The sequence below is a fragment of the Oncorhynchus nerka genome, linkage group LG2 (assembly GCF_034236695.1).
Source record: "Oncorhynchus nerka isolate Pitt River linkage group LG2, Oner_Uvic_2.0, whole genome shotgun sequence".
NCBI classification, from domain to species: domain Eukaryota; kingdom Metazoa; phylum Chordata; class Actinopteri; order Salmoniformes; family Salmonidae; genus Oncorhynchus; species Oncorhynchus nerka.
In genome coordinates, this window is record NC_088397.1 from 36,505,475 (window position 1) to 36,526,888 (window position 21,414).

At 40.1% G+C, this 21,414-nt stretch overlaps 1 protein-coding gene and 1 pseudogene across 1 annotated transcript; one reads left to right on the plus strand and one right to left on the minus strand.

Moving 5' to 3' along the window:
* The window catches only part of LOC115134870 (zinc finger protein 501-like), a 252,074-nt pseudogene that overhangs the window by 51,015 nt on the left and 179,645 nt on the right, over positions 1-21,414 (minus strand).
* Positions 2,477-16,033, plus strand: LOC115134911 (zinc finger protein 568-like). The gene is made up of 2 exons (XM_065020354.1): positions 2,477-3,189; positions 13,377-16,033. The coding sequence occupies exons 1-2, from the start codon at positions 2,727-2,729 to the stop codon at positions 14,171-14,173; spliced, it is 1,260 nt and encodes a 419-aa protein (XP_064876426.1). The 5' UTR covers positions 2,477-2,726; the 3' UTR covers positions 14,174-16,033.

Below are 21,414 nucleotides of genomic sequence, written 5' to 3' on the forward strand. Positions count from 1 at the left end.
ACCCATCATTAATACCTGCTAATTCATAACCCATCTTTTATACCTGTTAATTCATAACCCATAGTTTATACCTGTTAGTTCAAAACCCATCATTTATACCTGTTAGTTCATAACCCATATTTATACCTGTTAATTCATAACCCATTATTAATACCTGTTAATTTATAACCCATCATTTATTCCTGTTCATAACCCATCATTAATACCTGTTAATTCATAACCCATCATTTATACCTGTTAGTTCATAAACCATCATTTATACATGTTAGTTCATAACTCATCATTTATACCTGTTCATAACCCATCATTAATACCTGTTAATTCATAACCCATCTTTTATACCTGTTAATTCATAACCCATCATTAATACCTGTTCATTCATAACCCATCTTTTATACCTGTTAATTCATAACCCATTATTAATACCTGTTAATTTATAACCCATCATTTATACCTGTTCATAACCCATCATTAATACCTGTTAATTCATAACCCATCATTTATACCTGTTAGTTCATAACCCATCATTTATACATGTTAGTTCATAACTCATCATTTATACCTGTTCATAACCCATCATTAATACCTGTTAATTCATAACCCATCATTAATACCTGTTAATTCATAACCCATCTTTTATACCTGTTAATTCATAACCCATAGTTTATACCTGTTAATTCATAACCCATCATTTATACCTGTTAGTTCATAACCCATCATCTATACCTGTTAATTCATAACCCATCATTAATACCTGTTAATTCATAACCCATCATTAATACCTGTTAATTCATAACCCATCTTTTATACCTGTTAATTCATAACCCATAGTTTATACCTGTTAATTCATAACCCATCATTTATACCTGTTAGTTCATAACCCATCATCTATACCTGTTAATTCATAACCCATCATTAATAACTGTTAATTCATAACCCATCATTTATACCTGTTAGTTCATAACCCATAATTTATACCTGTTAGTTCATAACCCATATTTATACCTGTTAATTCATAACCCATCATTTATACCTGTTCATAACCCATCATTAATACCTGTTAATTCATAACCCATCTTTTATACCTGTTAAATCATAACCCATCGTTTATAACAGTTAGTTCATAACCCATAATTTATACCTGTTAATTCATTACCCATCTTTTATACTTGTTCATTCATAACCCATCGTTTATAACAGTTAGTTCATAACCCATAATTTATACCTGTAAATTCATAACCCATCATTTATACCTGTTAGATCATAACCCATCATTTATACCTGTTAATTCATAACCCATCATTTATACCTGTTAATTCATAACCCATCATTTATACCTGTCAATTCATAACCCATCATTTATACCTGTTAGTTCATAACCCATCATTTATACCTGTTAGTTCATAACCCATCATTTATACCTGTTATTTCATAACCCATCATTTATACCTATTCATAACCCATCATTTATACCTGTTAGTTCATAACCCATCATTTATACCTGTCAATTCATAACCCGTCATTTATACCTGTTAGTTCATAACCCATCATTTATACCTGTTAATTCATAACCCATCATTTATACCTTTTGCTCGAAAGGGGCGGTTCAGGCAGGCTGGCACGCTCCCTGACCTTACTTCTTACTTGGCAGGAACTAATGGGGATCCAAAATAAACACCAGCAAGAGCAGCTGCTGCCTTGGCATGAACACAGTCATGTGATACGTGGTATAGAATAGTCCAATCTTAGGAGAGTACATGAGAGGCACTGTACTGTGTATCTGCAGGTGTCTATCTCGTCAAAACCACTGATATAGGTGCCCCTCCACCCTCTGGTGGGATGGACCATGTCTACAGAGAAACCTAGATTCAAATACTTAGATTTGTGTGTATTGGGTAAATGTTGTGAAATTGTTAGATATTACTTGTTAGATTTTACTGCACCGCCGGAGCTAGAAACACAAAAGCATTTCACTACACCCGCAATAACATCTGCTAAACACGTCCATGTGACCAATAAAATGTGATTTTGATTTTAAATAAATGTCCTATTTATCAAAGATGCAAAGGATTTGAATATGTTAAAAGTCCATATTGATACAGAAACACTAAACCGTGATTTAGATGTATTAAGAACAAGTTGATTGACAAAGTCATGAAAAAATGGAAGATTTGAATAAACCACATTTTGGCTATGATACATGATATGCCTCTGGGTTCAAAATGATCCATGTTAGAAGTATGGTTCAATGAAAGAGTGTAGTGGGTGTAAAGTTTGTTTTAAATTCTCACTCATTAAACACGAATAAATCAACACATGCTTCTCTTTGAACGACTTAATATAATATTAAACTTTTATGAAATAAATGAAAAATAAACTTTTGGTTCCTCAACTGCGTTGCCCACCCCAGTCAACAGATGGCGATGTGCGTATTTTAGGATCAGGCGTATCTGCCAGTGTGACGTATAATCTAGTGGACGGGACGCTCCTTCAGCAACAACAGCTAGTCAGACACCTCGATAGCTTTCTAGCAAACACAGCTACAACATTCACTCCCTTTACACTGTTTTGGTGTATATTGGTCGCTGTGTATTAAACACACTTCTGTCGTATGTACTTGTTGGCCCATTTAATTATATAGTTACGTTGTTTGTCAGCTAGCTGGTTTGCTAAGTTAGCTTATTACTAGGCTAGTCGCTAATGCTAGCTAGCTAACATCCCCGACCATGAGTTCACTAAGCTACTCTCCTCCTGATAAAGAAGAGGTCTGCTGGACGGAGGAAGAAACTCGTGTGAAAGAGGAGGAGGAAGAGGAGGCTGTTACAGTACAAAAACAAGAAGAGGGTGAGGCTGTTACCGTGAAAGAAGAAGAGAAAGACGTTTCAGTGAAAGAAGAGGAAGATACGTTCAGAGTGAAAGAGGAGGAGGATGTTACAGTAAAAGAAGAGGAGGAGGAAGAGAAGGATGTTACAATACAAAAACAAGTAGAGGGTGAGGCTGTTACCGTGAAAGAAGAAGAGAAAGACGTTTCAGTGAAAGAAGAGGAAGATGCTTTCAGAGTGAAAGAGGAGGCGGATGTTACAGTGAAGGAAGAGAAAGAGGATGTAGTTTATGGAGTGAAAGAGGAGAAGGGGGAGATTACTGTCACATTGGAGGAAGAAGAGGAGGTTGGAGATCTGTTTAACACCAGTAAGTACCGTCTCTGTAGTCGTTGAACCTATATGCAGTAAAGGGGTTCTACACTTTAATGTTGTTCTGTAGGAATTGCTGGAGCTACACTGTAACGTGTAGAACATCAAGAGTGGACCATCAACAAAACGTTGGCAATTGATCAAATGCATCCAATGACAATGCCTGAAAGACTGTAATCCTCAATATCTCATGTTAGCTTAGCCCAATATGTACTCTTAAAGGGACAATCAGCAGTTACATCCATTTTGGGGACTTATACATTAATGGTATGTACTCATTGTTTCTTGAAGAATTCACTTACAAATGCCTCATGAGCATAGTTCAACTGTCGTGCCCCATCAAAACACCAAAATATAAGCTTTTTTTTACTCCAATGTTTGTCAATAAATATAAACAAACACTGTATATCCTCAAAACATGGTTAAAACAATAATGTTGATATCATGGATTGTTGCATTTCTCCAGCCCCATCCCTCAGCTTTTTACCAAAATGGGCAGGGAGTACGCTTTGTTATTGTTTCTACTGCTGATTGCTGCCCCAGTTACTCCTCAAGGTCCAAGGACTGTATGTTATTTTCAGAGGGAGACTGGCTCTGGCAGCTTAAATAGTAAAATATTCCATCAAAATGTGAATCGATTCTCAATTGCGATACGTTTCTAAAAACATAAATCACTGTACTTTCTTATCATATCAAAATCATTTCACACAATACTTATATATCACATCAAAATCATTTCACACAATAGTTTCATATCACATCAAAATCATTTCACACAATACTTTCATATCACATCAAAATAGGTAACCAGTCACGACTTCCCAAACGCTAAACCAAATTCGTTTCTCATCATTTCTCCTTCCTTCAGGCTTCTTTTTCTTCTTTGGACTTTATATGGCGGTTGGCAACCAACTTTAAGTTGTAATACCAACATCAACTGGACTGGAGTGTGGACCCCAGTTCATTTTTCAATCACCTACGTGGGTATATACCAAGACAGTCATGAAGAGGGCACAACATAACCTTTTCCCCCTCAGGAGACTGAACAGATTTGGCATGGGTCCCCAGATCCTCAAAAGGACCAAAACCCCCTCACCCCTACCCTTATGTGCACTGCTGCTACTCGCTGGTTGTTTGTTACCTATGCATAGTCACTACGTCCCCACCTTCATGCACACTGACTCGGTGCCCCCTGTACATAGCCTCGTTATTGTTATTCTCATTGTGTTACTTTTTATTATTACTTTTCATTTTCGTCTACTTGGTAAACATTTTCTTCTTCCTGAACTGCACTGCTGGTTAAGGGCTTGTAAGTAAAGCATTTCATGGTATAAAGTCTAAGTTGGTGTTTTGACAGATTTGTAAAAATGGTTTGCCATTAAACACTATATATATATATTTTTTTTTTTGCTGACACCTCTCTGGACGTGGCCATGTTATTATCCCACACACAGTCTCTGTGGTTCCTATGAACCCCATAATTCCTGGGAATTAGATTTGATTACAAATCGCCCCTGTCTGTTACCACAGAAGGGTTATGTCTGTCCCATATCCAGCTAGGTTACGAGGCGCTTTGTCTCCAGTACCTATGATTGATTGATAGGGGAAACCTCCATGCTTATTATAGAAAAAGTAATTCGGGGAAAACTATTTTGTAAACTGAAATAAAATAACAAACATGTTTGAAAAACGAAAACTATTCCAAAACTATCTTTGACTCCAAAACTAAAATAGCCTAAAATAATAACCCGCCTGTATTATGTTAAGTTTGAATAATTTATATCTTAACTTTGGGCACAAGTATAATATTTTCTATGTGGTTTTAAAGCTTCTGAATCTGGTGGCTGCTAAATGCTGCCATTGAATGGCAATGTTTCAAATAGACCTAGCTTTTGTATCACTATCACTTGCTATCACCAGAAATACTTTAACAAATTAGGATATTGGAAACCCCTTTCGATTCGTATTAGTAGCTTAAAGAAAAGAACATTGGCATGAATTACCCTCTGTGAACAAGAAGCACAACATTACAAATATTTTCAAAGATGTGAGCTAATTATCTTGTTCTCTGTAATATCGTGTAGCTTTGCAATCATAACATTATGTGCTTTCAAGGAAAATAGGCATGTTTCTCGACACATACCCTGACTTTAAAAAGAGATTTAGTGAGAATTAGCTTAGGATCTGCGTGTCACAGCATGACAATGTCATTGGTCCACAGTCTCTTAGACGGGCGTTTTATACACTTTGATATTTTCTGGAATAGGTTTTATCTGAAAACGTTTTTGTTTACTTGCCTGCCTATTGAATATGGAATGCACTGTACTGTTAATTTCTGAAACTCACTGAGATAATTCCTTTGATACAGCAGTAGCAATACAGGAATAAAAATTATATAGAATAAACAGGAATGCTTATGGGGAGGTGTTGCTGTATACAGTGCATTCGGAAAGTATTCAGACCCCTTGACTTTTTCCACATTTTGTTACGTTAAAGCCTTTTTCTAAAATTGATCAAATTATTTTTCCCCCCTTTCATTTAGCTCATTTATTTGGCACACCTGCATTTGGGGAGTTTCTCCCATCCTTCTTTGCAGATCCTCTCTAGCTCTGTCAAGTTGGATGGGGAACATCACTGCACAGCTATTTTCTGTTCTTTCCAGAGATGTTAGATCGGGCTCAAGTCCGGGCTCTGGCTGGGTCACTCAAGGACATTCAGAGACTTGTCCCGAAGCCACTCCTGTGTTGTCTTGGTTGTGTGCTTAAGGTCGTTGTCCTGTTGGACGATGAACCTTTGTTCCAGTCTGAGGTCCTTAGCACTCTGGACCAGGTCTTTCAGGTTTCCTCCAGACATAACTCTTGGCATTCAGGCCAAAGAGTTCAATCTTGGTTTCATCAAGCCAGTGAATCTTGTTTCTCAGGGTCTAAGAGTCCTTGAGGTGCCTTTTGGCAAACTCTGAGCAGGCTGTCATGTTCCTTTTACTGAGGAGTGGTTTCCATCTGGCCACTCTACCATAAAGGCCTGATTGGTGGAGTGCTGAAGAGATGGTTGTCCTTCTGGAAGGTTATCCCATCTCCACAGAGGAACTCTGGAGCTCTGTCAGAGTGGCCATCAGGTTTTTGGTCACCTCCCTTGGCCCTTCTGTCCAAACTGAGCGATTGGGGGAGGTGACCAGCTCTAGGCAGAGTATTCCATTTAAGAATGATGGAGGCCACTGTGTTCTTGGGGACCTTCAATGCTGCAGATTTTTTTTTGAGCCTTCTCCAGATCTGTGCCTCGACACAACCCTGTCTAGGACCTCTAGGGACAGTTCCTTCGACCTCATGGCTTGGTTTTCACTCTGACATGCACTGTCATTTGTGGGACCATATATAGACAGGTGTGTGCCTTCCAAATCATATCCAATCAATTGAATATACCACAGATGGACTCTGAACAAGTTGTCAATACATCTCAAGGAAGATTAATGATTACAAGATGCACCTGAAAGCAATTTCGAGTCTCATAGCAAATAGTATGAATACTTAAGTAAATAATGTATTACCTCTTTTCATTTTGTCATTATGTGCTATTGATGACACCCCTCTGAAACAAGATAGCCTAACCATCAGAAAATATTTCTTCCTTAGCCTACTCCTCTCACTGCTGCTTGCCTTCTTAAATTCCTTTGTAAATTCTGATGTTATGCTCCTAAACTTTCTGGTAAAAGGCTACACCAGCAGTTGTTATACTCCTATAGTTTCTGGTAATAGACTACACAAGCAGTCGTTATGCTCCTATAGTTTCTGGTAATAGATTACACAAGCAGTCGTTATGCTCCTATAGTTTCTGGTAATAGGCTGCACCAGCAGTTGTTATGCTCCTATAGTTTCTGGTAATAGACTACACACGCAGTCGTTATGCTCCTATAGTTCCTGTTAATACGCTACACCAGCAGTCGTTATGCTCCTATAGTTTCTGGTAATAGGCTACACCAGCAGTCGTTTATGCTCCTATCGTTTCTAGTAATAGGTTACACCAGCAGTCAGCAACCTTTTCCATTTTGTGCCAATTTATCTGACCATTTCTACTAATCTGGTGCCAGTTATGATTTTCATATACACATTTTACTGGAACAGTTTAATTTAATTTATAATAGTAATAATAATTATAATAGTTTTTGTATCTTAACATCATTCTCTGTGGTTAATCTACATTCTATTTAAATGAAAATGATGAATACAATTTTTTATTTCCCTTGCTAAGTTTAAATAACCTACATAAAGCCAGAAGATGTTATCATTGTGGCCTGCAGGTAGAAAATATCCTGACGAACTTGAAACATTGTATCAACTATCAACTTGGTCTAGCTGAAAATCCTCATATCAAGCTTGCAACATTGTATAAAATATTCTGGACCCTCAGAGTTTCACGTGCCAGTGAGTTCGGGACAGATACAGCTGTCGGATATTTGTGCAAAGGATAAGAAGTATTCAGGTATTTTATGACATTTCCACTGGATCAGAGCATTACAATATTTCCCTTTCATGCCAAGTGGTTATCAAATGGGCGAGAGCTGGAAATATTTTACGAAAATACTTTGAGGAACTATTGTCATACTCAATTGATTTTGATTAGACTTTTACTTGCTGTTTGAGGTGAAGAAAAATGTATTTGAGAAACTCCACAACTCAAATTTAGAACCAGGAACAGATATAGCCCGTGGTTCTCTCCAGACCTGACTGCCCTTGACCAGCACAAAAACATCCTGTGGTGTTCTGCATTAGCATCGAATAGCCCCCGTGATATGCAACTTTTCAGGGAAGTTAGGGGCCAGTATACACAGGCAGTTAGGAAAGCTTAGGCTAGCTTTTTCAAGCAGAAATTTGCATCCTGTAGCACAAACTCAAAAAGGTTCTGGGGCACTGTAAAGTCCATGGAGAATAAGAGCACTTCCTCCCCACTGCATTGAGGCTAGGAAACACTGTCACCACTGATAAATCCACGATAATCGAGAATTTCAATAAGCATTTCTCTACAGCTGGCCATGCTTTCCTCCTGGCTGCCCCGGCCAACAGCTCCCCACCCCCCGCAGCTACTTCCCCAAGCCTCCCCAGCTTCTACTTCACCTATATCCATATAGCTGATGTTCTGAAAGAGCTGCAAAACCTGGACCCATACAAATCAGCTGGGCTAGATAATCTGGTACCTCGCTTTCTAAAATTATCCGCCACCTTTGTTGCAACCCCTATTACTAGTCTGTTCAACTTCTCTTTCGTATCATCCGAGATTCCTAAAGATTGGAAACTTCCGCGGTCATCCCCCTCTTCAAAGGGGGTGACACTCTAGACCCAAACTGTTACAGACCTATATCCATCCTGCCCTGCCTTTCTAAAGTCTTCGAAAGCCAAGTTAACAAACAGATCACTGACCATTTCGAATCCCACCGTACCGTCTCCGCTGTGCATTCCGGTTTCCGAGCTGGTCACGGGTGCACATCAGCCATGCTCAAGGTACTAAATAATATCATAACCACCATCTATAAAAGACAGTTCTGTGCAGCCGTCTTCATCAACCTGGCCAAGGCTTTCGACTCTGTCAATCACCGTATTCTTATCAGCAGACTCAACAGCCTAGTGTGAAATGCACTCATAAGCAACCTGGAAATGGAGGTTACTCCCCTGAGTTTTCCCCCATTCACATTCAGAATACATTGTGAAAAACTAAAATCTTTGCTCACCATTTTTATATAGCCCTTCTTACATCAGCTAATATCTCAAAGTGCTTATACAGAAACTCAGCCTAGAGAGAGAGAGAGAGAGAGAACATTTTTGGACAGAAAATTTCTGATTTTTGCAATGTTACGTAGGTGGAAAAAAGCTGTCTTTGAAACAGTCTTGATATGTTCGTCAAAAGAGAGATCAGGGTTTGGGCGCAGATTTCCGATTATAAAAAAATATATATATATATATATAATTTTTATTTGTATACCTTTATTTAACTAGGCAAGTCAGTTAAGAACACATTCTTATTTACAATGACAGCCTAGGAACTGTGGGTTAACTGCCTTGTTCAGGAGCAGAACGACAGATTTTCACCTTGTCAGCTCAGGGGTTTCAATCTTGCAACCATACAGTTAACTAGTCTAAAGCTCTAACCATTGCACTCCACCAGTAGCCTGCCTGTTACGTGAATGCAGTAGAAGCCAAGGTAAATTGCTCGATAGCATTAAACTTATCTTGTAAAAAACAATCAATCAATCATAATCACTAGTTATAACTACTAATCAGGTTTAGCAGGCAATATTAACCGGGTGAAATTGTAATTTCTCTTGCGTTCATTGCACGCAGAGTCAGAGTATATGCAACAGTTTGGGCTGCCTGGCTCATTGTGAACTAATTTGCCAGAATTCTACGTAATTATGACATACATTGAAGGTTGTGCAATGTAACAAGAATATTTAGACTTAGGGATGCCACCCGTTAGATAAAATACCGAACGGTTCCGTATTTCACTGAAATAATAAACGTTTTGTTTTCAAAATGATAGTTTCCGGATTCAATCATATTAATGACCAAAGGCTTGTTTTTCTGTGTGTTATTATGTTATAATTAAGTCTGATTTGATAGAGCAGTCTGACTGAGCAGCAGCAGGCCCGTAATCATTCATTCAAACAGCACTTTCGTGCGTTAGGCCAGCAGCTCTTCGCAAGCACAGAGCTGTTTATGACTTTAAGCCTATCAGCCTAATGGCTGGTGTAACCAATGTGAAATGGCAAGCTAGTTAGCTGGGTGTGCGCTAATACTGTTTCAAACGTCACTCGCTTTTAGATTTGGAGTAGTTATTCCCCTTGCGCTGCAAGGGCCGCGGCTTTTGTGGAGTGATGGGTAACGATGCTTCGAGTGTGGCTGTTGTCGATGTGTTCCTGGTTCGAGCCCAGGTAGGGGCGAGGAGAGGGATGGAAGCTATACTGTTACACTGGCAATTCTATAGTGCCTAAAAGAACATCCAATAGTCAAAGGTATATGAAATACAAATGGTATAGAGAGAAATAGTCCTATAAATACTATATTAACTACAACCTAAATAAAACCTCTTACCTTGGAATATTGAAATATCATGTTAAAAGGAACCACCAACTTTCATATGTTCTCATGTTTTGAGCAAGGAACTTAAACGCTAGCTTTTTTACATGGCACATATTTTACATGGCACACATTTTTACATGGCACATATTACTTTCTTCTCCAACACTTTGTTTTTGCATTATTTAAACCAAATTGAACATGTTTCATATTTATTTGAGACTAAATTGATTTTGTTGATGTTTTATATTAAGTAAAAATAAGTGTTAATTCAGTATTGTTGTAATTGTCATTATTACAAATAAATAAATAAATAAAAATCGGCATCTGCTTTTTTGGTCCTCCAACACTCGGTATCGGAATCGGCGTTGAAAAATCATAATTAGTCGACCTCTAGTCCAGAGTAACGCCAAGGTCCTTCACAGTTTTATTTGAGACTACTGTTCAACCATCAAGATTAATTGTCAGATTCAACAGAAGATATCTTTGTTTCTTGGGACCTAGAACAAGCATCTCTGTTTTGTCCGAGTTTAAAAGGTGAACATTTGCAGCCATCCACTTCCTTATGTCTGAAACACAGGCTTCCAGCGAGGGAAATCTTGGGGCTTCACCATGTTTCATCGAAATGTACAGCTGTGTGTCATCCGCATAGCAGAGAAAGTTAACATTATGATTCCGAATGACATCACCAAGAGGTAGATTATATAGTGAAAACAATAGTGGTCCTAAAACGGAACCTTGAGGTACACCGAAATGTACAGTTGATTTGTCAGTGGACAAACCATCCACAGAGACAAACTGATATCTTTCCGACTGGTAAGATCTAAACCAGGCCAGAACTTGTCCGTGTAGACCAATTTGGGTTTCCAATCTCTCCAAAAGAATGTGGTGTTCGATGGTATCAAAAGCAACACTAAGGTCTAGGAGCACGAGGACAGATGCAGAGCCTCAGTCTGATGCCATTAAAATGTAATTTACCACCTTCACAAGTGCAGTCTCAGTGCTATGATGGGGTCTAAAGCCAGACTGAAGTGTTTCGAATACATTGTTTGTCTCCAGGAAGACACTGAGTTGCTGCGCAACAGCTTTTTCTAAACATTTTGAAAGGAATGGGAGATTTTCTGGGTCAAGGTTTGGCTTTTTCAAGAGAGGCTTTATTACTGCCACTTGTAGTGTTTATTATGTTCAACATAGGAGGGCCAAGCACATGAAGCAGCTCTTTCAGTAGTTTAGTTGGAATAGGGTCCAGTATGCAGCTTGAAGGTTTAGAGGCCATGATTATTTTCATAATTGTGTCAAGACTTGAGTGTCTCCCTTGATCCTAGGTCCTGGCAGAGTTGTGCAGACTCTGGACAACTGAGCTTTGAAGGAATACGCAGATTTAAAGAGGAGTCCGCAATTTGCTTTCTAATGATCATGATCTTTTCCTCAAAGAAGTTCATGAATTTATCACTGCTGAAGTGAAAGCCATCTTCTCTTGGGGAATGCTGCTTTTTAGTAAGCTTTGAGACAGTATCAAAAATAAATTTAGGATTGTTCTTATTTTCCTCAATTAAATTGGAAAAATAGGGTGATTGAGCAGCAGTGAGGGCTCTTCGATACTGCACGGTACTGTCTTTCCAAGCTAGTCGGAAGACTTCCAGTTTGGTGTGGCACCATTTCCGTTCCAATTGTCTGGAAGCTTGCTTCAGAGCTCGGTTATTTTCTGTATACCGGGGAGCTAGTTTCTTATGACAAATGTTTTTAGTTTTTAAGGGTGCAAGTGCATCTAGGGTATTGCACAAAGTTAAATTGAGTTCCTCAGTTAGGTGGTTAACTGATTTTTGTCCTCTGACATCCTTTGGTAGACGGAGGGAGTCTGGAAGGGCATCCAGGAATCTTTAGGTTGTCTGAGAATGTATAGCACGACTTTTGATGATCCTTGGTTGGGGTCTGAGTAGATTATTTGTTGCGATTGCAAACGTAATAAAATGGTGGTCCGATAGTCCAGGATTATGAGGGAAAAAACATTTAGATCCACAACATTTATTCCATGGGACAAAACTAGGTCCAGAGTATGACTGGGGCAGTGAGTAGGTCCGGAGACATGTTGGACAAAACCCACTGAGTCTATGATGGCTCCGAAAGCATTTTGGAGTGGGTCTGTGGACTTTTCCATGTGAATATTAAAGTCACCAAAAATTTGAATATTATCTGCCATGACTACAAGGTCCGATAGGAATTCAGGGAACTCAGTGACGAACGCTGTATACGGCCCAGGAGGCCTGTAAACAGTAGCTATAAAAAGTGATTGAGTAGGCTGTATAGATTTCATGACTAGATGATCAAAACACGAAAAACTGTTTTTTTCTTTTGTAAAATGAAATTTGCTGTCGTAAATGTTAGCAACTCCTCCACCTTTGCGGGATGCGCGGGGGATATGGTCACTAGTGTAACCAGGAGGTGAGGCCTCATTTAACACAGTAAATTCATCAGGATTAAGCCATATTTCAGTCAGGCCAATCACATCAAGATTATGATCAGTGATTTAGTTCATTGACTATAACTGCCTTGGAAGTGAGGGATCTAACATTAAGTAGCCCTATTTTGAGATGAGCGATATCACAATCTCTTTCAATAATGACAGGAATGGAGGTTTTTATTCCAGTGAGATTGCTAAACGGAACACCGCCATGTTTATTTTTGCCCACCCTAGGTCGAGGCACAGACACGGTCTCAATGGGGATAGCTGAGCTGACTGCTCTGACTGTGCTTGTGGCTATCGGTTTCGTCATTAGCAGGGAGGAGTTTCTGCATTCAAATTATGTGTGCATCGCCCTCGTGCCTCAATTTTATTTAACACAGAAAGGGGCCTATATTGGAGACCAAACGTTGTCTGGCACACTGCTTAGAGTTTCAGCAACTTTAACTTATTTCTAACCTACAATCATCAATTTTACTACTAATGTGAAAACAAGACAAAATATGACTATTCTTGCTCATTTTAAGACAATTGTCAAATAATTTGAACATTGATTACAGATGTCAATTGTTGTACAACATCATGGCTACTCTGTTGGCATCAGTGAATTTCTGCTGTTGTTGGCCTTTAATCATCGTTCTGACTTTGTCGTTCACACAGGAGAGAGACGTGACTATTGTGGACCTCATGATGCTGACGAGGCAGAGAAGAGTCTCTCCAGATCAGAACACCTCAAGAAACACCTGCAGAGATCCACAGGAAAGAGAACTCACTGCTGCTCCGACCATGGGAAGAGATTCACCTCCTCATCAGGCATTCATCAGAGAATCCACACGGGAGAGAAATATTTTAGCTGTACTCAATGTGGGATGAGTTTTACTACATCTAGCCATCTTATTGTACACCAGAGAACACACACAGGAGAAAAACCTTATATCTGTGATCAATGTGGGAAGCGTTTTGTTCAATCTAGCGATCTGACAGTGCACCAGAGAATACACACAGGAGAGAAACCCTATAGCTGTGATCAATGTGGGAAAAGTTTTATTACATCTAACATTCTGACTCGACACCAGAGAAGACACACAGGAGAGAAACCTTATAGCTGTGGTCAATGTGGGAAGAGTTTTACTGAATCTAGCAATCTGACTCTACACCAGAGAACACACACAGGAGAGAAACCTTATAGCTGTGGTCAATGTGGGAAGAGTTTTACTACATCTAGTCATCTGACTGTACACCAGAGAACACACACAGGAGAGAAACCTTATAGCTGTGGTCAATGTGGGAAGAGTTTTGGTCAATCTGGCCATCTAACAGTGCACCAAAGAAGACACACAGAAGAGAAGCCCTATAGCTGTGATCAATGTGGGAAGAGTTTTATTACATCTAACATTCTGACTCGACACCAGAGAACACACACAGGAGAGAAACCTCATAGCTGTGACCAGAGATAATCTGATAAAAGATCTCTGATCAAATATCAGAAAATACATGGAGTTGTTTCATGATATCAATGAATTAATGTCTCAATGTAGAATGTTTTAACATTGTAGTAGGAGTATTTTAATAATGTCACAATGTAGAAGCCTAAACGTTTGCCCCCTTTTCTATTGATTTCAGCATGATATGGATATTAGCCCCAGGGGGAAAATCTTTAACAAAAAGTGACTAACAAAAAAAAGAGTTGTGTTACACTTACCACGTTGGTGACCCACTTGAATAGAAATCCAACACTTCAAAATGTAGCTAGCTGTTTTCTACAAATGATCCTCTAACCAGTGATGTACACATTATTTCGAGATTCCGTGTGGTTTTTGAGCTGTTAGTTTTAACAGGACGTGCAACCTCCTCTCTCTCCTCTCAGCACAATTGATTTCTACATGATATTGATGAGTGATGACAAATAAGTGTTGCGTTCCTTTGTTTAGGGACCCCTACATTTAAATGCATCACTCCAAAATGTAGCTGACTGTCTTCTGCAGGCTGTCCTCTAATCAGTGAGATAAAATATATCTCCCATTTCCATGTGTTTTTTTAGTTGTGTTAGTTTCAACAGCACGTACAACCTGATTTCCCCCCCAATCGATATCAGTGATTTATTGCTACTTGTGAAAACATAGCGTTTTTGGTGCTTGTGCAGTTTATAAGGTGCTTGTTTAAAAAAATACAAGTAATATGATTATTGTGGCAGATGTTTGTGTATATAGTACATTTTATGTTTAGGTTTTCAATTCATCACAAACTGTTTCTGCATATTGGTTATTGATTTGGACACGTTAAACTGTGTTTTGACATTGGGACACCTCGCAATTGAAAAGAAGACTATGTCCAGCGTCCAATATTACTTTGCTTGTAGTTGAAAGTGAAAGTTTAAAATCTGTATTTTTCGGGTCGTTTTTTAAATGACTTGAAAACGACTTAATTTCAACGTACTTTCAGGTAGCCTGGTGGTTAGAGCGTTGGGCCAGTAACCGAAAGGTTGCTGGATCGAATACCTGAGCTGACAAGGTACAAATATGTCGTTCTTGCCAGTTAACCCACTGTTCCCCGGTAGGCCGTCATTGTAAATAAGAATTTGTTCTTAACTGACATGCATAGGTGAACAAATGATATATATATACACATGGACGCAGTATAATCAATTGTATTAACAATCCTACATCACTACAGTATTTCTTTACAACATTCAAGTGCTAATTGTCTTTATTCCACTACTGAAGAAGCATAACTCAAATCACCTACTCACATTTCAAACATCCAGCCTGACATATACATGTTTTATTATTCCATGCCTCACCATTAAGTTAATTATTGCCAATACATATTAACAAAGGGGTGACATTGGGGACTGGGCCCAGATCCAACAACATGCCTGTCGAGTGAACCCTGAAAAGAGAGAGAAGCCAAATGTACTTTTGTTTGCCTCTTCTTGGGCAGATTTAGTGAGTCTCATGGTGGGTGTATTTTAGGTCCCAGTTGTTGTCACTAGTCAACTTTCAGTGGACACCCCCATAGTGTTTTTCAGAGCCCCTCCTAAAACCCCACGTGTTTTGTTTGTTTTTGTTAGTTCCCTCTTCTGTTTAAGGGACCTCCTAAAAAGAACAAGCTTATATTTGGGTTGGATATTGCATTCAATTAATATTTTAATCAATGGCATTTCCTTAGGGTGCTCATTAATCTTTCAGTTGTTGTTATTCTGTTCGTTGTGTTGTAAATATTTCTGTTTATTTTCATTGTATTTTCCTGTGAATCCATTGTGTCCATGTCTGAAATGTGCTGTATAAATAAAGCTTGATTTGATTTCAACAAATGAACCCAATGACTGACCAATCAACAGACTCTTGGTCCCTCTTAGTATGTAAATCAGTATCAATCCCACTTTTCCAGCCTGCTGAAGGTGTGGTGGAGTTGTAAACACCACCCCCGGCTCTACCAGGGGCTTGAGGTGGTCTCCCACAGCTCTGTGGCCTTGTCGTTCCATTTCTTGACTGCCCCTGTAACACAGAAAGAAACAATTAGTCATGTTATATAAAACACTCAAAGTAATGGATATGGAGCATCTATGGCCTCAGTTACACCTGGCACCTAAATGTGACTTCTGTCATCTGATCACTCCAAGCTGCATTAGGTTCAGATCTACCAGGATGAGCCTTTGACATAGTCTGGATACAGTCAGGCCACCAAATATGCATAAGCAATGTAATACATTCTACACAAATGACATTCAGAAATCAAATGTTGTTGGTCACATACAGGTGTTCTGCAGATGTTGTTGCAGGTGTGGCTAAATGCTTTCTAGTTCCCACAGTGCAGTAATATCTAATTAAATGCTTGTGTTCCTAGCTCCAACAATACAGTAATATCTAACTAAATGATTGTGTTCCTAGCTCCAACAGTACAGTAATTTCTAACTAAATGCTTGTGTTCCTAGCTCCAACAGTGCAGTAATTTCTAACTAAATGATTGTGTTCCTAGCTCCAACAGTACAGTAATATCTAACTAAATGCTTGTGTTCCTAGCTACAACAGTACAGTAATGTCTAACTAAATGATTGTGTTCCTAGCTCCAACAGTACAGTAATTTCTAACTAAATGCTTGTGTTCCTAGCTCCAACAGTGCAGTAATATCTAACTAAATGCTTGTGTTTCTAGCTCCAACAGTACAGTAATATCTAACAATTTCACAACAAATACCTAACACACACAAATCTAAGTAAAGGAAAAAGAATATAAAAATACATGGACGAGCGATGTCAGAGCAAAATAGACAGATATAGTAGAATAGGATAGAATACTGTATATACATATGAGATGAGTAATGCCAGATATGTAAACATTATTAAAGTGTTCCATTCCTTAAAGTGGCCAATGTTTTCAAGTCTGTGTATGTAGGCAGCAGCCGCTCTGTGTTAGTGATGGCTATTTAACAGTCTGATGGCCTTGAGATTGAAAAACAGCTTCTGTCTCTCGGTCCCAGCTTTGAGGCACCTGTACCGACCTCGCCTTCTGGATGATAGCAGACTGAACAGGCAGTGGCTCGTGTAATAACAAAGAACAAATGTGTGTGCCTGAGGGGAAATGAACTTTCCTACAGCCAAAATAGGTGAGAAATTACACCAATATCAGTGGACAATTTGCACTAATGTAAATAAACATAGATGATGGAACATATTCCCTTTTGCTAACGTGATGAACCGCTAAGTGGACATAAATATTTACCATCTAAACCATGTGTGACCTCTCACCTCTCTGGCTGAAGAAGTGTTCCTCCTAACCAGTCCCTCAACAGCTCTCTGACCGAGCTCCACCCTCACTGGGTCTTCAGAGGAGAGGAAGGCTGAAGAGGGATGGAAGGATGAATGGATCAGTCAGTCAAAGTGTAGAGCTGCTGTCCATGCTGTCTGACAAAATCACTATTTTAATAGTTCATTAAAGTAAATAAGGCTTTATGACTGCTGAGTACCAACAATCAATCACTTAGATCATGTATTTTCAGGTAGAGATACATCCTTGGGATGTCCCTAGCCCATTGAAGTTGACATTTAAATGGTTACGGTAGGGGTTAAGGTTAGGGGTTAGGGTAGGGATGTCCCTAGCCCATTGAAGTTGACATTTCAAATGGTTAAGGTAGGGGTTAAGGTTAAGGTTTATCTCCTTAGTTTTGTTGACGTTGAGTGTGAGGTTAATTTCCTGACACCACACTCCGAGGGCCCTCACCTCCTCCCTGTAGGCCGTCTCGTCGTTGTTGGTAATCAAGCCTACCACTGTTGTGTCGTCCGCAAACTTGATGATTGAGTTGGAGGCGTTCATGGCCACGCAGTCGTGGGTGAACAGGGAGTACAGGAGAGGACTCAGAACGCACCCTTGTGGGGCCCCAGTGTTGAGGATCAGCGGGGTGGAGATGTTGTTGCCTACCCTCACCACCTGGGGGCGGCCCGTCAGGAAGTCCAGTACCCAGTTGCACAGGGCGGGGTCGAGACCAGAGTTTGGAGGGCACTATGGTGTTAAATGCCGAGCTGTAGTCGATGAACAGCATTCTCACATAGGTATTCCTCTTGTCCAGATGGGTGCAGTGTGGTTGAGATTGCATCGTCTGTGGACCTATTTGGGTGGTAAGCAAATTGGAGTGGGTCTAGGGTGTCAGGTAGGGTGGAGGTGATATGGTCCTTGACTAGTCTCTCAAAGCACTTCATGATGACGGAAGTGAGTGCTACGGGGCGGTAGTCGTTTAGCTCAGTTACCGTAGCTTTCTTGGGAACAGGAACAATGGTGGCCCTCTTGAAGCATGTGGGAACAACAGACTGGGATAGGGATTGATTGAATATGTCCGTAAACACACCAGCCAGCTGGTCTGCGCATGCTCTGAGGGCGCGGCTTGGGATGCCGTCTGGGCCTGCAGCCTTGCGAGGGTTGACACGTTTAAATGTTTTCCTCACTTCAGCTGCAGTGAAGGAGAGTCTGCATGTTTTAGTTGCGGGCCGTGTCAGTGGCACTGTATTGTCCTCAAAGCGGGCAAAAAAGTTATTACTCTGCCTGGGAGAAAGACATCCTGGTCCGTGACAGGGCTGGTTTTCTTTTTGTAATCCGTGATTGACTGTAGACCCTGCCACATACCTCTTGTGTCTGAGCCTTTGAATTGAGATTCTACTTTGTCTCTATACTGACGCTTAGCTTGTTTGATTGCCTTGCGGAGGGAATAGTTACACTGTTTGTATTCGGTCATGTTTCCGGTCATCTTGCCCTGATTAAAAGCAGTGGTTCGCTCTTTCAGTTTCACGCGAATGCTGCCATCAATCCACGGTTTCTGGTTTGGGAATGTTTTAATCGTTGCTATGGGAACGACATCTTCAACCCACGTTCTAATGAACTCGTTCACCGAATCAGCGTATTCGTCAATGTTGTTGTCTGACGCAATACGAAACATATCCCAGTCCACGTGATGGAAGCAATCTTGGAGTGTGGAATCAGATTGGTCGGACCAGCGATGAACAGACCTCAGCGCGGGAGCTTCTTGTTTTAGTTTCTGTCTGTAGGCAGGGATCAACAAAATGGAGTCGTGGTCAGCTTTTCCGAAAGGAGAGCGGGGCAGGGCCTTATATGCATCGCGGAAGTTGGAATAGCAATGATCCAAAGTTTTTCCAGCCCTGGTTGCGCAATCGATATGCTGATAAAATTTAGGGAGTCTTGTTTTCAGATTAGCCTTGTTAAAATCCCCAGCTACAATGAATGCAGCCTACGGATATATGGATTCCAGTTTGCAAAGAGTCAAATAAAGTTTGTTCAGAGCCATCGATGTATCTGCTTGGGGGGGAATATATATGGCTGTGATTATAATCGAAGAGAATTCCCTTGGTAGATAATGCGGTCGACATTTGAATGTGAGGAATTCTAAATCAGGTGAACAGAAGGACTTGAGTTCCTGTATGTTGTTGTGACAACACCACGTCTCGTTAACCATGAAGCATACGCCCCCGCCCCTCTTCTTACCAGAAAGATGTTTGTTTCTGTCGGCGCGATGCGTGGAGAAACCAGCTGGCTGCACCGACTCCGATAGCGTCTCTCCAGTGAGCCATGTTTCCGTGAAGCAAAGAACGTTACAGTCTCTGATGTCCCTCTGGAATGCTACCCTTGCTCGGATTTCATCAACCTTGTTGTCAAGAGACTGGACATTGGCGAGAAGTATGCTAGGGAGTGGTGCACGATGTGCCCGTCTCCGGAGTCTGACCAGAAGACCGCTTCTTTTCCCCCTTTTACGAAGTCGTTTTTTTGGGTCGCCAGCTGGGATCCATTCCGTTGTCCTGGGTGAAAGGCAGAACACAGGATCCGCTTCGCGAAAGTCATATTCTTGGTCGTACTGATGGTGAGTTGACGCTGCTCTTATATTCAGTAGTTCTTCTCGACTGTATGTAATGAAACCTAAGATGACCTGGGGTACCAATGTAAAAAATAACACGTAAAAAAACTAAAACTACATAGTTTCCTAGGAACGCGTAGCGAGGCGGCCATCTCTGTCGGCGCCGGACAGAGATGTGTGAATTTAAGTGTGCTCTCTCTAATTCTCTCTTTCTTTCTCTCTCTCGGAGGACCTGAGCCCTAGGACCATGCCTCAGGACTACCTGACATGATGACTCCTTGCTCTCCCCAGTCCACCTGGCTGTGCTGCTGCTCCAGTTTCAACTGTTCTGCCTTATTATTATTGGACCATGCTGGCCATTTATGAACATTTGAACATCTTGGCCATGTTCTGTTATAATCTCCACCCGGCACAGCCAGAAGAGGACTGGCCACCCCACATAGCCTGGTTCCTCTCTAGGTTTCTTCCTAGGTTTTGGCATTTCTAGTTTTTCCTAGCCACCGTGCATTGCTTGCTGTTTGGGGTTTTAGGCTGGGTTTCTGTACAGCACTTTGAGATATCAGCTGATGTACGAAGGGCTATGTAAATAAATTTGATTTGATTGGATTTGAACTGAATCAAAGATGGCGGACAGAAATACTAGGATGGAAGCAAATGTAAGGGACAAAAAAATAATGTAAGGGATTATAACGTCTTAACGAATCATGCAAAAACATGTACAGTTGACAGGAATGTTATGATGATTATAATACCTGTATGCCTATGGATGTGTAGTTAGCTATCTAGCCGATCTGTGTATGGACACAAACGTTTGGTATACATATTAGTTCAGAACAAAGCTATGAACCTCAGCTATCATAGCCAGTTGTATCAACTTCAAAACACCCTGAACGAAATTAATGAAGCCTCTGGATTGAGTAGAATATAATATCATGTTGTGCTAAGGATGCAAGTCGTATATACATGTAGTTATTACCATGCATGAGATCCCCACATTGTAGCCTGTACATTTAATATATTCACTGATCATGTACTCTACCTTGGTAAATAAAGGTGCAGTTTAGGTATGAATGTCTTTGAGATTATTTTTCAGTCATATCCAATACCAGGAGAATCAAATTCCAGTCTTTGAATGACGCTGTGTCTGCATGTCTGTATTACAATTATACACTTCAACAGTGTTTACCAATCTTGGTCCTGGGACATCAATGGTTATAGAAATATAATTATATATAAATATAATTTATAGAAATATAGAATATAGAAATATAATTTAAAAAACAGTACACTACACTTCCTATGCATAATATAAACTCAATATCTAAAGCCCTTCATCTGCATT

Bases quoted from the DNA above. Each gene is read 5' to 3' on its own strand.
- LOC115134911 (XM_065020354.1), top strand. From the start codon at position 2,727: ATGAGTTCACTAAGCTACTCTCCTCCTGATAAAGAAGAGGTCTGCTGG. The intron at 3,190-13,376 runs GTAAGTACCGTC...TCGTTCACACAG, and splicing joins TGGAGATCTGTTTAACACCA to GAGAGAGACGTGACTATTGT.